This window comes from Nesoenas mayeri, assembly GCF_963082525.1.
Source record: "Nesoenas mayeri genome assembly, chromosome: 5".
Taxonomy (NCBI): domain Eukaryota; kingdom Metazoa; phylum Chordata; class Aves; order Columbiformes; family Columbidae; genus Nesoenas; species Nesoenas mayeri.
The window spans coordinates 56,441,930-56,462,077 of record NC_137548.1 but is presented as its reverse complement, the minus strand read 5'-3'; the positions used below and the strand labels follow the sequence as shown (position 1 = coordinate 56,462,077).

Here is a 20,148-nt window from a genome sequence, read left to right as displayed (position 1 = left end):
GGGAAACAAAGCTCTCAAGTTGAGCTGTGTCAGAGTTTTTGATCTACAATACTGGTCCAAGCTGCCTTTGTATGCAGACTGCTGTTAAATCTCTTTTTCAATGCCTTCCTGCCTTACTGGGAAGAAGTACTTGGGAGCAGCTTCGCTCACAAACTGGCCACAGAACCAAAGTCTGTCTGTCTTTATCATACTGTTATTTACAAATTGAGTTTTAATTGTTAAAACATTTGAATAGTTTAGCTTTTGAGTTTATCTGATTATTTCCCCCTCTCCCCAGTATTTTTAATTTTCTTGAAATACCTGATTTGTTCATTTTACTACTGAGCGAGAATGCTGAAATGTAACAGTGGTCTTCCTGCTCTGCTGAACTTGTTACAGAACTCCTCTTTATATGTGCAGAAGATACTGTAAGTATGTGCATATTCTTTTCAAGGAAAAAGGAAATTGGAATCTGAAGATAGATATGAACTATCTCTTGCCATAATTGTTCAAATGAGAATTATTTTTTAAAGTAACATTAATTTGGGTTTTCTGTGCTCCCACATAGTCCATAGAGATGAGGTGATTTAGAGCACTCCTAGTTAGGTTGCATGTCACATAATCTAGAGCAAATATTTAAAACATTCATTCACTCATACTCTCTTTCAACTAAAATTAGCTTCTATGTAAAGATCCACACATTCTTATAAAAAATAGGGTCTAGAGTAAACCAGATGGTAATTATGGGATGGGTCTGTTTTATCTTCTATTAAAGCTTAATTTTGCTGCTGTTACTTCTTTAGTGTTAATAGATCCTTCCAGCAATCAGTGGTATATTTAAAGCACTGGAAACACAGGCACCTGCCATCACAGAGCTTCAAAGTAAGAGTATCCTCCTTGTTTGTGTTAACCTGGAGTTAGTAATAGGTCTTTAATGAGAGTCACTATGTCTGACTGATACCTGTATAACTGTCTCCATTGAGCAAGAAAGCACCAATGCATAGGTAGACCTGGAAAGATTCAAATCATAATGCTCTGAAGGAGAGAGCAGATTGAAACAAAGGCAAATTGTTTTGTGTGTGTGTATTTTTTTTTCCTTGTAAAAATGTGAAATTGGGAAAAAAAGAAACAGCAAAGGCTGTGGGCAATTTTCAGGTGAGTTGGGTTTGGTTTTTTATTTAATTCTGATCAGCTATGGACTGATCAGTTTCTGTGAGCATCTTTGATTACAGTTATTTTCTGTAAAAACCTGCAGCAATGGCTGCAATAATTTAATTAGATAGTCTGTGAGGAATACCTCCTTTGGCTTGTTTTAAGCCGGCTGCCAGATGATCTAATTTCATGGCCATCGTTCATGTGCTTGTGAACAGTACTGACTAACCATTCCGTATTTACCTTCTCCATAACACTGGTAGCTACAGAACATTGTTATAACCCTCTGTTTTCCTCACACTTGAGGGATTTCAGTCTGTGTGGCTCCTCACAGTAGAAGCTGCTCCATATCTTTGATTTATCTTATTAGCCTCTCCTTTTTCATTTCTTCTATACTTTCGTATCTGTATGCAGCACTCAAATTGTGGGTGCAGCATGTATTTATGCAGTGGCCATCCTTTTTCTGTATTGTTTGATGATCCCTTTCTAATATTTCACTTAACATCTGTGAGAATTGGGCTGGCACAAATGACTTCAAGATTTCTTTTCTGGTACTGATTTACTATGAACCCACCTTTCTACACAAATTGTTAGAAATTATTTTTGTTCTTGGTATTTATTCATTAGGTAGTACTGAATTTCATTAATGTCTTATTGCCTATGTACTATATTAAGATCTTTCGATGCTGTGTCACAATCAACTCTATTTCTAACTTTCCTCAGGAATTTTGTGTCATCAGTGCATGTTGAAAACTCTGTCTTCTATTGCCTTTTCAGTTCATTTTGAGTGGGTTGATTAAGATAGATCCTAGCTTGAATCTTTGAGGAAGTCTCTATTGGCAATTCTTTTTCTTGACGTGAACTTTCTGCCTTTACTCTTTACTTTCTATGTTTTAATAAATGGCGAATCCAGAGGAGAGCAATCCCTTTCTTCCCATATAAATGTGATTTCTTCAGGAGCATTAATAGGAGACCATGTAAAAGTTTGGGGGTGTGTCTGTGTTTTCTTTGTTTAATTGGTGCATCTATAAGTTAATTTCATAGGGTTTCTTCCCCTTGCCGACCCCTCCCCTAAATTATCCATTTCTTCTGACAGTTTCCCCCATTCCTCTGGAACCCTTTAAAAGCTGATGTTATAGCTGGTAGTTTCTAGTATTGTGCTACAAGACAGAACTGGTGATTGATTATGCCATGTTGTACAGATTTTACTCCTTTTGAGGCTACTATAATAAAATCTTATCTTTCATGTATTGGATCAGTCGTGATTAAATATTTGATTATTTATTTTGGCCAGTTTATCTCCTAGTTTAGTTTGTATGTGCTTTACAAGGTTATTTGATTATTATATACCTTTTGAATGTCATAAGTTAAGTAATACATCAAAAATGCTCAAATAGAGAAAAAAAATCTAATTGCTTAATTTCAGTGTAAACACTGTAATTAAATGCTGTAGAAGGTATTTGTTATACATATTAATTTTAGAATGAAATCTACAATTACTATAGTGGAAAAACCCTTTATTTTTAAAGCATAAAGTGTATAGCGTATAGTAAGAAAACCCAAACCAAAACAAGCAAAAAAACCCCCACAAAACAAAGAAAACCCCCACAACTATTTAACTCTGCCATTTTTGTAACAATTATGAGGGCTTTTTAAAATTGAATAGCCAATTACAGTGGTCTGATAGGTGTTGTAAAAGCTTTTCTTCTTGCCTCATTGGGAGAATATTTTTCTAGCCAGATATTGCTGGGAATCTTGGTATCCCATAGTTTTTCTATGGTTAGTGTTAATTTTAAAGTCTAGCCTTTTCTGCTTAAAAAAAAAATCAAAACATATGCACGTTCTAGGAGATGGTAGTCAAGAGTTGAATTTGTTGATAAGGACAGAAGTAGTCACAGATGTGTAGACTTTTTTTAGGTTCGTCTCATTAATTGCTATTTCAAAAACATAGTCTGAAGGAGACTTAATAGCAGACACATTAAATGCTATTAGAAAAAGCCTGAGAAATGAAAAAAAATTAATGGTGTTCCCCAAGGAAAAGTTATTTTGCATGCTTTTATAATATTTGATGGATTTATTGGGCATGCTACACAGCAACTTTATTGCAAATAATACTTGTCCCAAATGACAAATTATATTCTCACTGCCGATGTTGTACTCTGTAGGCATTTGTGTAATTTTCACTATTGTGATGATTTTGCTAAAAATGCCTTGCAGTTTGGAATAACATCCCAATACTTTTCTGCTTGTATAGAAAAGGCTGGTGAGCTATTCTTACTATCACACAATCAACTAGAAGAAACCTGACCCATCTTGACCTCCTTCTTTTGTATTAGTATCTCCATTGGAATCATGGAAGAAAAAGAAATTGTGTTGTCTGGGTATTTTTAAGATCAGTTCAACCTGATATATGACAAGGTTTGATTGGTTTTTTGGTTGGTTTTTTTTTTGGGGGGGGGGTATCACTCATCAAAATAATAAGAAAACCTATTATAGAAACAGAAGTCAGTAAGTTACATAGAATAAGGAAGAAGCCATCTTCACTAATTTTTACAAATATCTTTAATGCTATTATTTCTTACACCTGTGTTCAGAAAACTTTGCAATAAGAATGTTGTACGTAACTGTAACTTGTGCTCTGTGAACATGGTAGCAAAGCGGCTTCAAGAGTAAGTCAAAACATTAGAGTGAAAATGGGCCTTTGGATATGATTTTCCATTACCTTTGTGTATAGTAGGTTATACAGTTATGTCTTCAAGTGTGGGAGAGGCCTGTGATAGTTTTAACAGTGGAATGGAACATAATTAATGAAAAGGACGATTTAAAAAAGAATCTGTAGTTTTAGAGATACTGATTGTGGGACAAAGAAGATTTTTCTTTCCTGGAAGCGTACCTTTAGCTGGTGTATTAGCCGATTGTGAAATTCACCTTATGTCTACATCAAGTGAATCAATTTCAGGAGGATGTGCTTTTAAATGTTATAAAAAACATAGCACTTCACAACAACTTCTATAGTTGTAGGGTGCTGAGGATTCTTTTTCCTTCTTTTAACTGAAATCTGAGCTTGTTCATCCCTCAGTCTTTTCATAGAGAAATTTTTCACAAGATTAGTAACTGGTAACAACGACCAGAGGCATCTGACTGCGGACTCTTTTCCTAGACAGATGAGTTTATCGTAAGACAAGTGGAATGGTGCACATGGCTCTTCCCGTACTGCTAGTGGCGATTCCTCTGTTCGCTTTGCACATGACCTAAACAGCTGTCTAGGCAAGACTTGCCATTTGGGGAACAAAGTGAATCTCCCCATGTAGTTTTATTTAATGTAGTTATCATCTAACGGACAGCAAGTGGGAAGGCATCATTGTTTCGTTTAGAACAGCATCACAACATTACTACATGGGAAAAAAAATTCTGCGTTCTTTCAAATCTGCTGCTGTTTGAGGTTTTTCTCAGCTGCTTATGAAACTGCCAACTAAAGTACTACTTAACATGAATACAGAAGAGGAAAGTAAATTGGCACTTTCTGTAGAATGCAGCAATTTGCATTCCCTTGTTCTTCTCTGTTTCTGACAGCAATCTGTAATACATTCTTCAGAGTTCCAATATTTTTTCCCCCAAGAGATCACATCTTGTATTTCCTGGCACTTCAACCAGAAACTTGTCCATTAAGATATTTTTATTATTTAATACTGATTTAACTTTCACTAACACAATTGCTCTTGTAATCAGGCTCATAACTATACTCTCTCATCTGTTTTTAAATTATTGCTTTTAATTCTCTAGCTTGAGCAACTGAGAGTTGAGGCAGTTCAGTCCCCATGTATAGCTTCCAACCACAGCATTGCAGCAATATTTGCTTTCCTTTATGACATTATGTCTTCTTTGGCTTCTTGACCATTTTCTTTCATCTTACTTCCCTAACTTCAGTCATCATCTTTCTTGATTGGATAAGTTATTGAAAGAAAACAACACTGATTTGTGTAAAGCTTGTTCCGTGTGGTTATTTTGTAAATAAAAATCCTTAAGGCAACAATTAGGGCCATCAAATGAAAAATGGCCTTGTTTAGTGAATTGGAGGTTTTGTTATGCTGAAGGTGCTGTGTCTCTGAAGGAACTATGCCAGGGGATTTGAAAGTATGGCCTCGTAGTCTGAAAAAAACTGTCTGGTGACTGAAGTTAGCTGGAGAACCACTATAAGCTTTTGAAAAACTGTTCAGTGAGTAGACTGCATGACAGTGTTGCTGATTGTTTACTTCCTCACTGTACGAATTTGGCGTTGACAGATTCAGAATGAAAGGGAACTTTGCATAATCTCTATTTAATTTGTGAAATGCCTTTGTATATGATATTCGATCTGTAATAAGTTTACGTGGATTATGAAAAGATTATCAGAGAAATGCAAAGGTGAAAAATCTATTGACCTTTGTAATATACAATGACATAGAATATATGGTTTCCTTGAGCTGTGTTGCTAAGGCTGAAAGAATATTCTGAGAATGAGCACTGCTTCCTTAAGAATATTCTTATCTTGAGGTGGCTGCTGTTGTCAGTGCCAAGATACTGGACTAGATGATCATTTGGTCTAATTCACTTGATATGAACCATTCTTGCATTCATATTAATTTTGGCTGAGTTGTACAGTTTAATTTTGTGCTGCTCGTTTCAGAGGGAGACTTGGGGAGAGAGGAGCAATCTAAATCAATAGAAGGGAAAATCAGTTCATCTCTAGTTAGTGGGTTTAGTTATTGCTTTAAGAATATATCAGCCTACAGTAAAATGCTTCAGCTCACCCTTCTATTGCAGAAAGATAAAATTTAAGGTTGCTCTCTCCATCTGTTCCAGCACCAAAGATTAACAGCGTGTCAACACCAAAGGAAATGCTTTTACTATAAATAATTGTAAAATAATGCCAATAGGTGAATGTGAAAAGGATGTTTTGGGAGCAATTTCTGAATTTTGCTTTTTGTAAAATAAACACAAAATTTAAAAATGGTTTTAGGTTTTGGACGATGGTAGAAGTAGCACAGAGAGCTGGGATACCGAAGCAGCTGTATTGGATCAGAGCAGTAATCCACCTAGCACTCTTTCTTTCCTTTGATGGTGATTACAACCACATGCTCTAAAGGAAAATGCTTATAATGGGCAATTAAAGGATCTGCACATGGCAGGTTTTTTTTCCTCTGCCCTCCCTCCCCCACTTGCCATAAATTACTGGTTGGCCTTTACTCTGACACATAAGTCTGACAAAACCTAGAAGGAACAGGAAATGACCTAAGTGTGGTTTTAGCCAGTTTTTTTTTCATTACCTGCATAAGAAGAAAAAAATCCCCTACTTTCCCTTAACAGACAAAAACACCTTTTAGAACCCAATTGAATAATTTGAATATGTTAATAAATATTAAAAGGTAGATCGGAGCAAACATAACAAGCAAGAAGAAAACTGAAAACTTTCTACAGCAGACAAAGTAGAAGCTGACCTGCTGATACTCCTGGCTACAAAAGCAGAAGTAAAGCAAAAACCCAATCAAATAAAAAAGTACTTTTCTGCAGGAGGAAGATTAATATGCCTGCTGAAGGCTTTTTTGAAACTTTAGCATAGCAGTGGGGCATTTTTGCTCTGTTTTTCTATCTGTGCTGACCACGAAGTTACTGGAAACTGTAACTGAACAGGTGAAGACTATAAAGAGACTTGTTAAAGTTCACTTAGCTGCAGGTGTTGTCCAACAATTGTATTTGCAGGGAAGATGAGCATACTGTGGAGTCTGGTGAAAATATTATGCTGACCAGACACCTGTATGTTCAAGTGTTGTTGTTATGTGTCCAGCCAAATATGTTGCAGGTACTCTTCAATGCTCATAATAGAATTTACTAAAGCAAGTGAGTAGAAGTGAGTCTTTTTCCACTGAAGGAAGATTTTAGACTTCTTAAAAAGTAAAGACAGCACCTTTTATGAAAGAGCTTAGTAGAATCAATGGCAGAGTCTAGGATAGGGGATCTGACTGATTCCTTCAGTATGTGTATCCAAACCTCAGAACCATGAAAGCACACTCAGCTTCTGTTCAAAGATTGTGGCTATCTGCAGACTTCACAACCTATTTACCATTTTACAGCCTTGGATAAGTAATGTATAGAGTCAGGAAGTGATAAGTGTTAGGATTCCAAAAATATTCTAGTTTTTTCCTGTCCCATTTATATTCACAGGGAGGTTTAGTGGACGTAGAAATATTATCATGACTCTAAATGCCTTAAGTATAATATTGAATGCTTTTCCAAGTGCTGTATTTTGTCTTGATTTCAATAATCTGCTCAAGTGGCTGTTGGTTTAGCCTGCAAGGTTTCACAACAGAATGTTGTCTGTGTTATCTAGATAATGCCACCCCTACTTTGAGAGTAATTCTTTGGTTGCTTCACCTTTAGTCTCATCCTGAATCCAGTTTAACTACTTAAAAACATACTGTTTTTCAAAAACTACCTCTTCTATATAGAGAGGGAAAAAATCCAAATAAATAAAACAGGACTTCCAGGTTTGTATACTGCTGTGTTTGTTTTTGTATCATTAAATTACATGGGTTTAAAAAGCTAATTGATTGTAAGTTGCTATGGAAGACCTATTTAGAAGTGGAAACAACGAATCTAGCGTAAGTCTTGATTGAAAGGCAGTCGTGAAAAGAAATGAGTATGTAACCTTTTTCATATTTTACAATAAATCAGTTTTTCATCTGGTTGTAGAATTTCACTTTTGAATGAAGTGATTTTTTAGAGAGTTGATTTCTGAATCAAGTTGCTATGGTGTTGGTTTCATTGTTTGGCTAATTCTATGCTTGGTTGCTATGGAAATATTTATTTACGGAGCGAATGCCTAATGGTGTCAAACAGATGCTACTAGCAACTAGGAATCTTTTAGATTTGATCAATGAAAGACTCAGTCAGAAGTAGCAACTCACTTTTGTACCATTTTTGTCTCAAGATTTTGGAGCATGGAACATGAATGGGTGGTGTCGAAGAGGGCAAGTTTTCTTTTCTTAACAAACATTAATGCGCATGGTGAATCTCCTGAATAGTATCATAATTGGAACTAAAACTTCCCACTGACCTAGCTTAGGCAATCAAACCGCAGTGCTACAAATCTTAACACTGTGAATGGCCTTAGATGTGCGTATTTCAGCTTGGGGTATGAGACGTATATTATATTCCAGTTTTAAAATAGATTTTTAGATTTCTAAGCTCTGAAACTTTTTTTTTTTTGGTAGCTGTGTATTTTAAACCTCTACTTAAGTATTAAGTACTGTGTGACCTCACCTAGGCGTTCCTGCTCCAGCAGGGAGATTGGACTAGATGATCTTTTGAGGTCCCTTCCAATCCCAAACGTACTGTGATACTGTGGTAATATGGTCCTTAGTATAACTTTGCACAAACACAAGGAATTATTGAGTAGCTAAGATATGATTTTCTGTTTTGTAAGTTAAATTATTCTGAAAATATCATTACACAGTTATCTAGCCAAGTATAGTTAGAGTCGAGCATTACAGTTTTTTAAAAAGAAATCTAAAAATGCGTAGTGTACTTTTGCAATAATTTTGGTGGTATGTAACTTGAGGAAAGTAAAACCCATAGGCTTTTATTGCACTCAAACCTGTAGAAGTTTAAAATACTCCTCCAACATGACTTTAACCAAGTGGCACTCATGCAAAGAAAATCCAAAAGAACTCCACTGTCCATGGCATCAACTTGTTTCTGAAAGACATATCTGTGACAGGCCCCGGAAGCACTGGCTGCACCATGATAGAAAACACAACTTTTAGACAGAAAAATCATTAAAAACAAAACAAAAAACCCTGAACCTCTGCTGGTTTTCATTGACTGTCTTCTCTCATTTCTCATCTATTTTGAGTTTATTTAGACTGTAAGCTTCTCAGATGGATGCTTTTTTCTTTTTCTTTGTAAAAATTAATATTGCTTGTTCCTATTGCTGTTTGAACTTTAAGCTAAATTAGAGAAGATCTTTATTACTGTTACCTTTTGTACTTTTTTAAACAAATGTTTCTCATATTGCTGACAACATGTGCATTGCAAAAGTGCCATCCTTATGTTTTGGTAGTTCATGGGTTGATATTCAACAATCAAGGCTATTGCCTCTTTTTCAGTGAATAGATGTATTGCGAACAATGTCGGATAAGTTGATTCTGAAATTCTTGTGTTCAAATTGTGTGGCAGTTCGTCTGGAGTATATGAAATACTGTTTTCATTGTTTGAGAAAATATAAACAAAGGGTAATATTGATTACTACTGTCGATTTTCCTGCATATTTCCAGTAAGTAATATGTATTTAAAATCTCCTTAGATTTAACTGAACATCCATAAATCTAAATACAGTGTTCATTCTTCAGAATAGCAAGTCTGTGGAGAATTTGTTGAGCTTTAACAACTTTTTTAGCCTTAAAAGAAGTATTTCCAGTGATTTAAATTCTCTCTGTTGATACTCCTAGCCTGTTTTGAGTGATGTGTTTCAATTTGACCTAAACCCATCACTGGCTGATGGCGGCCAAATTGGAAAAGGTCACTTGTAGGGTTTTTGTAAGCTGGTTTGTCTTCTTTTAATTGGATTAAAATGTATTTCACAGGCTAAATGGATTCAGCTGTTATAAGTAAACGTAATACAGTCCATGACTATTAAAGAATAAGGCATAGTACTGTGTTATGTATGGTTTTGTTTTGGTTTGGATTAGGCAATTACATAAAATGAGGAAGGTGTGATCATTGCTCTTTGGATGGACCAGGAGAGTCAGGGGTTAGAGTCAGGCCGTTGTGAGAACTTCTCCTTCAACCTAACTGGTACTTTGATATACGTGGTTATGGGGAGAGGGCTATATATTTCTCACCATTTGCGAGTTCATTTACAACAGCAGATGCAGTTTTATTTTCAGAGGAGCTCCCAGCTGCGTGATCACTGTGATGCTGTCACTGACAGTGGGTGCTCAAAATCCAAAGTGTGCGAGGTGCTAAGCAGAGTTTTAAGTTGTAGTTTACAACTTTTATGATTCAGATTCCTCCTAGATCAGGTGTTTCTTGTTGGAGGAGGTGAGAAAGAATGTTATGTGCCATGGATTACAAAATCTTGGTATTACAGAGTACAGATCTTTCTGCAGCAAGTCTTACGGTTGCAAAATCAAAAATTGCTGAGTCTCTGCCTAAGACCTATTCTAAGGTCTGTTTGCATTAAGTCAAAATAAACTGTATCCTTTTTATTCCTGTTGTAAGATTAATGCAATTCTGGGAATACTTTGTTGATGATCCACAACAATTAATTAAAGCTTTGACTGCCAAACTCTCAACAAAAATAATGCTGCTTTTTTAGTATTCTAGATTTAACCTCCAGGCTAATTAAGCTAAGTCTGGTAGGTAGTGAGAAACAAAGTACAGTTTACTTACAGTTAGTTTCTGAATAGAATGGTAAGGAGTAAATTCTTCTTTAAACAGTGAAGTTTTTGTAAAGAAGCAGAGTTTATAAGTGATTAACCTTTAAAACTGGCACCCCCCCCTTGTCCCTCAAACCATTTCAATTCTGCAGAAGGACTGTTAAGGAATATGCTGCTGGTTTCTGTTCCTTTCTCCCGAAACTGGTTTTGTGGGGGAGGCTTTCTGGATTTGAGTGCCATCTTGTGGGGTGTTGTAAGCAGCTAAGAAAAGTTGACAACCTCCCTTTCACTGTTAATCTGTAAGGATCTAGTTAGTATAGACATGTACCAAGTTGTGTTTACCTTGGAAAAATACTCATTGTATAGCGATCTCCATTTTTCTTGTTGTGCTTAGTAGAAGAGATTGCTACTTCGTGCCTAAAATTTTCATAAACTCATTTTAATTACTTTGATGTGTGGCATGTGGAATGACCCCTGAAAGTTGTACTGCTGATATAGACTTTGGTAGCCTGCTAGCTGTGTTAATATACTACACCTGTCTTGTCTCAGGAGATATGACTTCTAATTTGTGGTCATGTATAGTGAATTAAAAAAACCCAACCCAATCTGCTGGCAACGTACAGGTAAACTTAAGTTTTGTTTATTTCAAAACTGTTTTAGTTTCTATGCTGTAAAATTGGTATCAGTGGAGAAGCTGAAGTCTTCCAGTTTAAATGACAAAATTTTCAATCATGAATCCAATTTTTTGTTTAAATAAAATTGTGTATAAAATGCTGCCATGCTGTTTAAAATATCAAACCATTATTTGCACTGGAAGTAGACTTTGCATGAGCTGTGCATGTTATTTTACATTGTGTGTACTAGGTGAGTATGGGACAGAAGATACGGTGGTTGTACTTTCCATTTAATATTTTCTGTCTCTGCAACTTGAAGCCTATTTTTTTGCAATATCAGGGTTAAAGCCAAGGGGAAGGTTTTGAAGGTTTTTTTTGTCATACATATTGACACCCCCAATTATCGCAGTATAGCTTATGTCAGTGTGTGTGTGTACATACATGTACAGAACAGCTCCCAATGGCTTAAAGGATGAATAAAGGAGGTTGCATCAGTAAAACCAGTTGCAGTTAAAGGTTTGGTACAGAAATTTTCTAGAGTTAGCAAGAGCGTAGGTATTTTATTAAGAGCGTAGGTATTTTATTGAGATATTAGATATGACAAAATTAGCTAACATATCACATATTTAAAAGAAAAACAAAATATCAGAATTGCTGGAGTAAGGGAAACCTCTTTTCTGTCCCTTAATGGAGGTTGCAGGACTGCGAGCAAGCTGATGCAGCTTGGTGGACCATTAGTATCAAAGGTTGCTAATACAACTAACAAAACTCATGTGGACATCTGATCTTTGTTGCTGCTTGAGTTAAAATTCAATGAAGCAGATTAATGCAGCCTCTGTGTCCGCACTTAGGGGGACAGAATGAAACCGAAAGATTTACTTACGTTTGAAACAGTAAATAAATGTCAATCTGGAAAGAGAAACCTGAGAATGAAGAAAAACAAAGAAAATCCAATCTGCCCAGGTGGAAAGAAAAATCCCTTCATCTTTCCAATGATCATGCTAAAACCAAATGCATCACGCAGAAGTGGTATGGCCAGATAATTTTGGTCATTATCTTAACATCTGTCACTGCCAGGCTAACAGTCATCTCACGTGCTTACTTGGTAAGAAATAAATAAATAAATAAAGGATGGTAGCTAGATTAATTACTTAAGACACAAACCTCAAATTCTTAAATTCTTAATTCTTGATTTAGAACTGCTTACTTTACTCAGTATGATTTTCTGGTATAGCATAGCTTACTCCCAGTTTAAGCACATGCTTAATGATAGATCACTTCTCATAGCAAGCAGATGTCATAACCGTTAACTTCAAACCTGGTTTAATGGTATCTCTATGAGGATAACAGAAGAGAAGGAGTCTTTAAGTGCCACCCTTGCCTGAGTACTCATGACATGTCAGCCTGTGTTTCTTTATCGACACTTTCTGCACATTTTGCTGGATAAATGCCAGCCTGGAATATTGTGTTTTCTCCATTAAAGAGCTGCTAGCCTTAGAGGAAGAAAGACAGTCATAGTTCTCATCTATAAAAATAAGTAGGAAAATTTACAGGACTGCAGAATATGAACTACCAAGTGCAGTTTTGGCACTTCATTTGTGCTCTGTAGCTATGGAAAAGAGGGAAAAAAGCTTGTCTTTATATTTGTTTAATTTCTGAATGCATCTTGTGCAAATAAATTCATTTATCAGAGAATAATTGGAAGCTGTCAAGAAGTCACAAAGACTGAACACTTTTGAAACAAAACAGACATCCGAATTTCATTTCTCGGATACCGTTTTTATTTTTTGTCAGTATAGAAGAAAAAAATAAGTGAGTGCTGTTGACGTACTTGAAGCTGATAGTATCTTCAGATTGTGTTGCTGACGTTCTTTTGTGGGTTTGGTGGGTTTTGTGGAGTTTTTCAGAACATGTAGCCATATTCAAGCAAAACTTAACAAAACCTCCTTCAAGAAAAGGCTTCTTAAATTACTGATTTTTAACCTGAGATATGTGGGAGCTTTTTGCCTTTTTAAAAAATAAATTAAGGTAGTACTTTCTGCACTATATTTACAAAAGTGCTACTGTTTTACTGGTTCTGGAAAGAAAAAAAAAGTGTAAAATATATTGGAGGATTTAGGATAGATTTGATATTATAAATTGAGTTGAATAGAAGCAGGAGAGCACTGTCGCCACCTATTTAGTGTACATGTTAAATGATTTATAAACAATCCAGAAATATTGAAATAAGGCCATATAATTATTCTGTCATGAAGTTATCTCAGATGTATGTAATTTCCTCAAACTCTTCTTTAGGACTTTTACCGGGTAGCATTAAATAAGAAAAATGGCGTAAGTTACACATAAACCATAAAAGGGGAAGAATTTTGTATTGCATCACATACTCAAGGTTTATTTCATTGTTGTTTTTCAGCATTAACATATGACTACTCTCTCTCTCTCTTTTTTTTTTTCTTTTTTTTTTTTTTTCTTTTTTTTTCCCTCTCTCTTAACAGATGATACTTTGGGACTGGGATTTGAAGCAATGGTACAAGCCCTATTACCAGGTCAGTGTATTATGAAACTAATTATTCTTCTCTGAAATGTGATTGACTACAGAATTCACTGTAAATTGCCAGATTGCAATTTTTCTGTTGATCTTTTACTTACCTAAATTATCCTAGCTCTCTGTAGCAGAGACTGGATATCTACCAGTTCTTACCAAGTTAACAGGGATCTACTGTCTGTGGTATATATGGGAACAGTCTCATATAAGGTGGCAGTGTTTTTTGGTTGTGGCTTTTGGTTGTTTTTTGGGTTTTTGTGTTTTTTGTTTGTTTTGGTATTGGTTTTGGTTTTTGTTTTGTTTTTTTGTTTTGTTTTATTTTGTGTGTGTGTGTTTTGGTTGGTTGGTTGGTTAGTTGGTTTTTGTGTTTTAAATATCCATTAGCATAAGGTTAGGGAGTAATTCTTCAGCAATGTCACCAAACTCAGGTCTACCAGGTTCTCACCTTTTTTCCTGATTGCTTCTTTCCCCCTGCCTTCCTTGTATCAGTGGTGGCATCTAACCAGATATTGCTGTTCTTGTTCAGAGAATTATGCCAAATAAAAACTAATCTCTTTTTGGCAGAATTGTTAGGATTTGTTTCAGTAAAATAAGGGTTATGAGGCTGTGGGAATTGCATGTCTACAAGGGGCTTATAACAGTTTTGCCACAAAAATTTCTGTTGATATTATTGGAGGAGATAGAATACTAAATTTAATTTTGAGACAAAGTAACAAAAAATTGAAATGAAAAAATCTATACTGGATCTTTATTTTAAACAGAGAAACATAAACTGAAAGATAATGTTGAATTCTGAAATATTTTTTGAGTGAAAAAAAAACCCACAAAAATTGGTGTCTGAATATGTCTATGTATGTATTTGCTTTAAAAGAAAACTACTTTGCATTGTTTTTTTAAATTTATTTTAAAAATTTGCAATGGATAAGATGCTTACTTAAAACTTAGAATACCATGAAATATTTTGACATGTTAATAGTTTGCAACATTTCCATCTATTCCAGAATGCTGGCAGTGGAAGTGGAGTTGATCTTTCAGTAGTAAATGAGGCTCGGAGCATGCTAACAGACCTCCTGACTGACCCATCCCTCCCACCACAAGTGATTTCTTCCCTTCGAAGCATTAATAGTTTGATTGGTGCTTTCTCAGGCACGTGCAGGCCAAAGACTAGTCCATTCACACCATTTCCCAGTTTCTTCCCTTGTCCTGAAATAGAGGATCCTGCTGAAAGAGGAGAGCGAAAGCTGCTCAAGGTGAAATGACTTTAATTTTTATTCATGTGTGTGTTGCAATTTGAAAAAAAAAAAAAAAGAGGAAAAGTCATCTGGAAGGTATGCTCCTGTATGGATAACAGCTTCTTTACTGAGTTCTTGTGAATGACATTTAAGGTCAAAAGAGAGCAGCTGTGAAAACACACTGAATGAAATGTAGATAGGTACTAAAATGCAAATTCAAGTGGCTGATGGATAGACCAGTAAAAGCACTGGTCCACGTTCTGAACACATGATTTCTCAAAATAGACACAGGATTAAAAATACTAAAAGCAAATATAAAATGAAGATGTTATATTTTCATGATATGGCACAAACAGGGCTGTTCTTGATTCTCCCCAATTCTTGATCTAACAATTGCTGTCAGTGTGGCTTTTCATAGACTATTTCCAAGGAAATTCACTTTTGTGAACATCAACCTAGCCATCAGATAAAAACACATCAGCTATGTAAAAGGAAAAATATCTCTTTGTGTTACATGACCCATGTGTAAATCTGCTGTCACTTCTCCATTATCTAGGGTAAATAAGTGAAAGCAAGAATGACCCGTCAAGGAACATGATGGAAAAACATTCAAATATAGAAACTCAGCTGCAGTGCAGCAGAGTGAATAATTCTAAGGTAGCCCAGTATTGACAAATTGAAGCTATTTATTGTGGAGCTTGGTCTGGGATGTCCCTGCCCTGTAGTTGTTTCTATTTCCAGGCAGTGGGCAGCTTTGCTCAGATTGATCAACTAGTTTGTGTAGTATCTTGGGGCCAGATAAACTGTCTCAAGCAACACTCAGCCTGTGAAATATCTGTTGGGAACCACTGTCAAGTCAAATGCTTTTGGGAAACAGCTCAGTTTCTACAGATTACTCTGTGGAAGATCTTGCAGGATTGTTGCAGAATGAAATTCCTTGGAATGTCACATGGATATCTGCAGAGATCAGTTGGGCAGGGATCATAATCATTCAGCATATGGGTTTTTTTCTGTGTTTTTTTTTTTAATTGACAAGGATTGGTATACCAATGTGAAAAATATAATTTATGTGAATGTGAAAATGTAACTTATGATTTTTAAAATTTCTATATAGCTAGTCAGAAAAATTTGAAATGGAAGACAGTCATTGCTGAAGCCTGATTATAAAGATTATATGATATTGAAAGATTATGCATTTTCACAGCTGTGCTCTTTTCTTCCTTCCTTAAAAATAACTCTTCCTTTAAGTTTGGGGTTTTGTTTCTGTATATTAATTTAGCCGGTGGATAAAATAGTGCTTGTTACTATTGTTAAATGTAATGCTTAACTTTGCTATATGTTTAGGGGTAAGCCAAAAGGTCTAATCCTATGTATGTTGCAGTAAGAAAGAAAAAGATTTCTCTTTCTTTCAAAAACCAGGTAAGTCAGCACAAACTCCAGATTATGACACACCAGAGAAAATAATGAAAAAGTATTTCTTCAAAATGGGACCTTTCAGACGATATCGAAAGTTTCACATTCTTTCTTTTCCTGATTTGCAACATGAAAAGTCTTCTTCATATTTCAAACAAGTTATTTCTTTGCTGAGGATGATGTACATCTTTATTTCTCTTCCCTGCCCGGCGTTCAAAGTGCATTCAGTTATAATTTTTTTTCTTTTTTTCATTATGAACTGCTTGCTCTCCTTGTTAGGGGGAAAAAGCAAAAAACCTCACAACAATAACAACAAACCCTAAACATGCCAAATAAACAAACAACAACAACAAAAATAAAATAAAGAAACTGAGACTGGGCTTCATACCTTGGGCTCTCAATAACTGGTTATCTAATACTAACTCTTCACTCTGAGTTGGTAATCAGCAACTTGAAAAGTTGCCCACTTGGTGCTCTTCACTGATCAGTCTCTTTGAATTCGTAAAAAAGAAAAAGGAAATCTTAGTTAGACAAAAAACATCTCTGCTCTACAATAGAAAGACTTTTCACTTCTATCATAACAGAACTGTCCCCAAATGTCCTAGTGTGTCAGCAGACTCCTTGCCAAATCTGTGGATTTCTGGTGTTATCAAGAGTCATGATTTTAACACTATTCACACTTCAGCCAAATAAAAATCGTCTAGACAAGCACTTGAGTGTCCACATCCCTTGTCTCCTAGCATTGTTATTGCTGGTAACTGAGTGTTTTTTGATAATAACTTTGATTTTTGGTATGGCCTAAATTTTGCTTCCAGAGCAACTTGCCCCCTTTGTATAGTGATTACCAGTGATTTTGCTAGCATAGAGTGATCTAGAGTTTCTGAGTATTTCACTACCCATGGTTTGTTCTTTGCTGCTTTATCTAGTAGGGGAAAGTTCTGGAGATTTGTTATATCCTCAGTGTTCCCTTGTTCATAGAGCAGCCAGGAAGAAGTAGTAAGAGCACGTGCTGTGGCTTTCTTTCCATATTGTACTAATGTGCACTTGTTTCGAGGAGTGGACCTTTCTTCTCCAATGTTGGGGATCTTGAGCTGGACTCCCAATATTTTAGGGTTAGGCTGATGTGATCCATTGCCAGAGAAGTCCATTCTAGCCTGAGAGCATGACCACTGTGGGATAGCACACAGAATACGTGCCTCCGGTTCTCTGTGTGGTTAAGAACTGCCACATGTTTCTCTAAGTGATCTGGTGATCTTATTCTGCCTGTCTGATTCCGCCTTTGTGGCTGTGACCGCAGCTTTGCAACAAAGCAGAGTCAAGGGCTCAAGGCAGTCTGATTTTTTTCAGGGTAAGAGACTACTCTTTTGTGTCAACACCATTTCATTTTTTTGAAATGTGTAATAGCTTTGTCAGTTAAGTATGATCTTTGACCACATGATGAAGCTTAAAACTGCAAAGTCATTATTTCTGCCAGACTTTCAAAGTGGTAGTATCCAAGGGTCACCTGTCTACCTGTCCTCACACATGACCCTGCAGATCTTACTCAATACTGCAAATATTGCTATGGATTTTTTGTTTTAAACATTTGGGGTTTGTTTTTTTGTTTTTCCCTAGCATCCTTTTTTGCTTTGCAGAGTCTGATTACACACATTTGTATTATGCAGAAGAATCTACCTCCCTACACCCTTTCCACCTCCCTCTATTGAATGGCCAAATCTAGGGATGAGTTAACAGGTGGTTTGTGGGCTGAATGCAGTTAGAGAGAGAGAGATTTTTTTAAATTTTATTTTATTTTTTTTAATACAATATGTAGGTTACCTGTGCAGTAGATGAAGATATTACAGAGCTGGGTTTGCAGTGTCAGTTCAGTGATCCTATCCTTTCTATTAGTTGGGTTCTACTAGTTGCTATTTAAACATGGATATATGTTTCTGGAGTATTTCAGTAAGGCAGAGCTAATATATCCCAAGATATTTCCATTCAGGACTGCATGAGTACCGTGTCCCTGCTTTGCAGAGGACTTTGTTTGAGTACAGTGGTGACTCCCGGTGTTTGGGCTGCAGCATGCCTCAGCTAACGCAGCTTCCAGCCTGGGAGTCGTCAGGTGCCTCCAAACCTTCCTGGGTGTTGTGGGGCTGGTATGAAAACAGAGAATGAGCCTCGATGAACAAGAACTGAGTCTGTGCATTGTGCATCATCCTTTCCACAAATTCCATGATACTTGCACTGTCAGTATTTACCATCTGAGTTATCAAAATCTCAGGCTATCCTGAGAACTGGAGACCTGAAGGTAGTGAAATGAATGGAATGTGTACAAAAAGAATCCATAATCCTACAGCAACTAACTATTCCTAGAAGATCTCAGTTTTTAAAAGCTCTGAAGAGTAATTGTTGGACCACGTGGATTTCAGAATTGAAGTAATTTTACATATTTTTATTTGGGGAAAGAAAAAACATATATGAAAAATAATTTCTAGTAAGCAAAATAATTTGATGGCCTCTGTTTCATTTTTCTTGAGCATTAAGACTGAATGTAAGATACCATACTTACTGTTTCACTATAAAACATTAACGATACATAGCCTTCACAAACAATAAATAAAATTTTAGTGTCTGTTTTTAATTATATAGATATTAACCATGGTTAAATTCCTCAACAGGGATTAAGTAGCAGGAATAGCCTGCCAACACCACAGCTGAGACGGACTTCAGGTGTTTCTGGCATTCTACCCGTAGAATCAACATCTTCCAGATGGGAACGGAGTAACAGCAAGAGATCTCATCAGGAATATAACACATCAAGGTAAGCACTTAGCCACATCTTAAGGGCAATAATAAATGTAGCCTTTCTAAAATGTTCATGTTTGTAACATTGGAACTTGGCAGTGGAAGCATTTAATGTAAAATCTTGTGAATTAAGTCTTCAAATTCTGCCAGCATAAACTGGAAAATGTTTCAAGATGATTATATACTATACTTCATAACTCTGTTTGATCTCAACTAGAAATGAGGTCATTCTGAGGTTGGATGGCATGCGCTCTCATTATAAGTAGGCCTCCATATCAGTTTTAGTAGGAAATGAAAAAAAGTCCAACATACACGATTGCTAAACAAACCCATTTAACCTCTAAACGTTTACTGACTTCCTCCTTCTTTTTATTTAAAATATGTATCACTTTCCAACTTCCACATACCCAAAGATTTGTTTTCTAATTGTAAAGATTATATCACTTTCTTGCATTTGGTAGCCACTGTTGTGTGTATTGTGACATTTATTATTCCTCCAGTCATCAAGTAAGCAGTAAGGTAAATTAAGTCATCTCTTCTCTACTTATTAATGAATATGGTGCAAACAAAGCTTTTGTTTCCAGAATTAAGGTTACATTTTGAATTAGGATTAAAATAAATTTACATTTTTTTCCCTTTTGTTTAATGTTGCATATGAATGAAACTTAACACATTTTGTTTTATTTAAATGTGTATGGCTTTGCTCAATATCTTGTAAGAAAGGTACAACAGATGTTAGACATGGTGTTGCAGCTTAAGTCTGTAAAAATGTGTGTGATTTTGCCTTTTTATATATGTATACATACTTGGTATCTCTTAGGACTTTAATGGTTTTACATAAGCCATAAGGAAAGTATAATAGATGCATATGAGTGATGCTGATAACTGATAATTACCAGTAGTGGATGAAAGTTTATATACACACATCCAATTTTTTTATCAATATTGTATTTCATTTTGAAGTGAACCATTTAAATACTTTGGCACTTGTCAGTGACTTTTTCCCCTTG

At 35.8% G+C, this 20,148-nt stretch overlaps 1 protein-coding gene across 1 annotated transcript in view; it reads left to right on the top strand.

Annotated features, from left to right (window-relative positions):
* Positions 1-20,148, top strand: part of PDE3B (phosphodiesterase 3B) — a 90,911-nt gene that overhangs the window by 50,605 nt on the left and 20,158 nt on the right. The window contains exons 2-4 of the mRNA XM_080346100.1: positions 13,657-13,707; positions 14,708-14,956; positions 19,012-19,154. Of these exons, the coding sequence (XP_080202226.1) occupies positions 13,657-13,707; positions 14,708-14,956; positions 19,012-19,154 (443 nt within the window). The remainder of the gene's footprint in view (positions 1-13,656; positions 13,708-14,707; positions 14,957-19,011; positions 19,155-20,148) is intronic.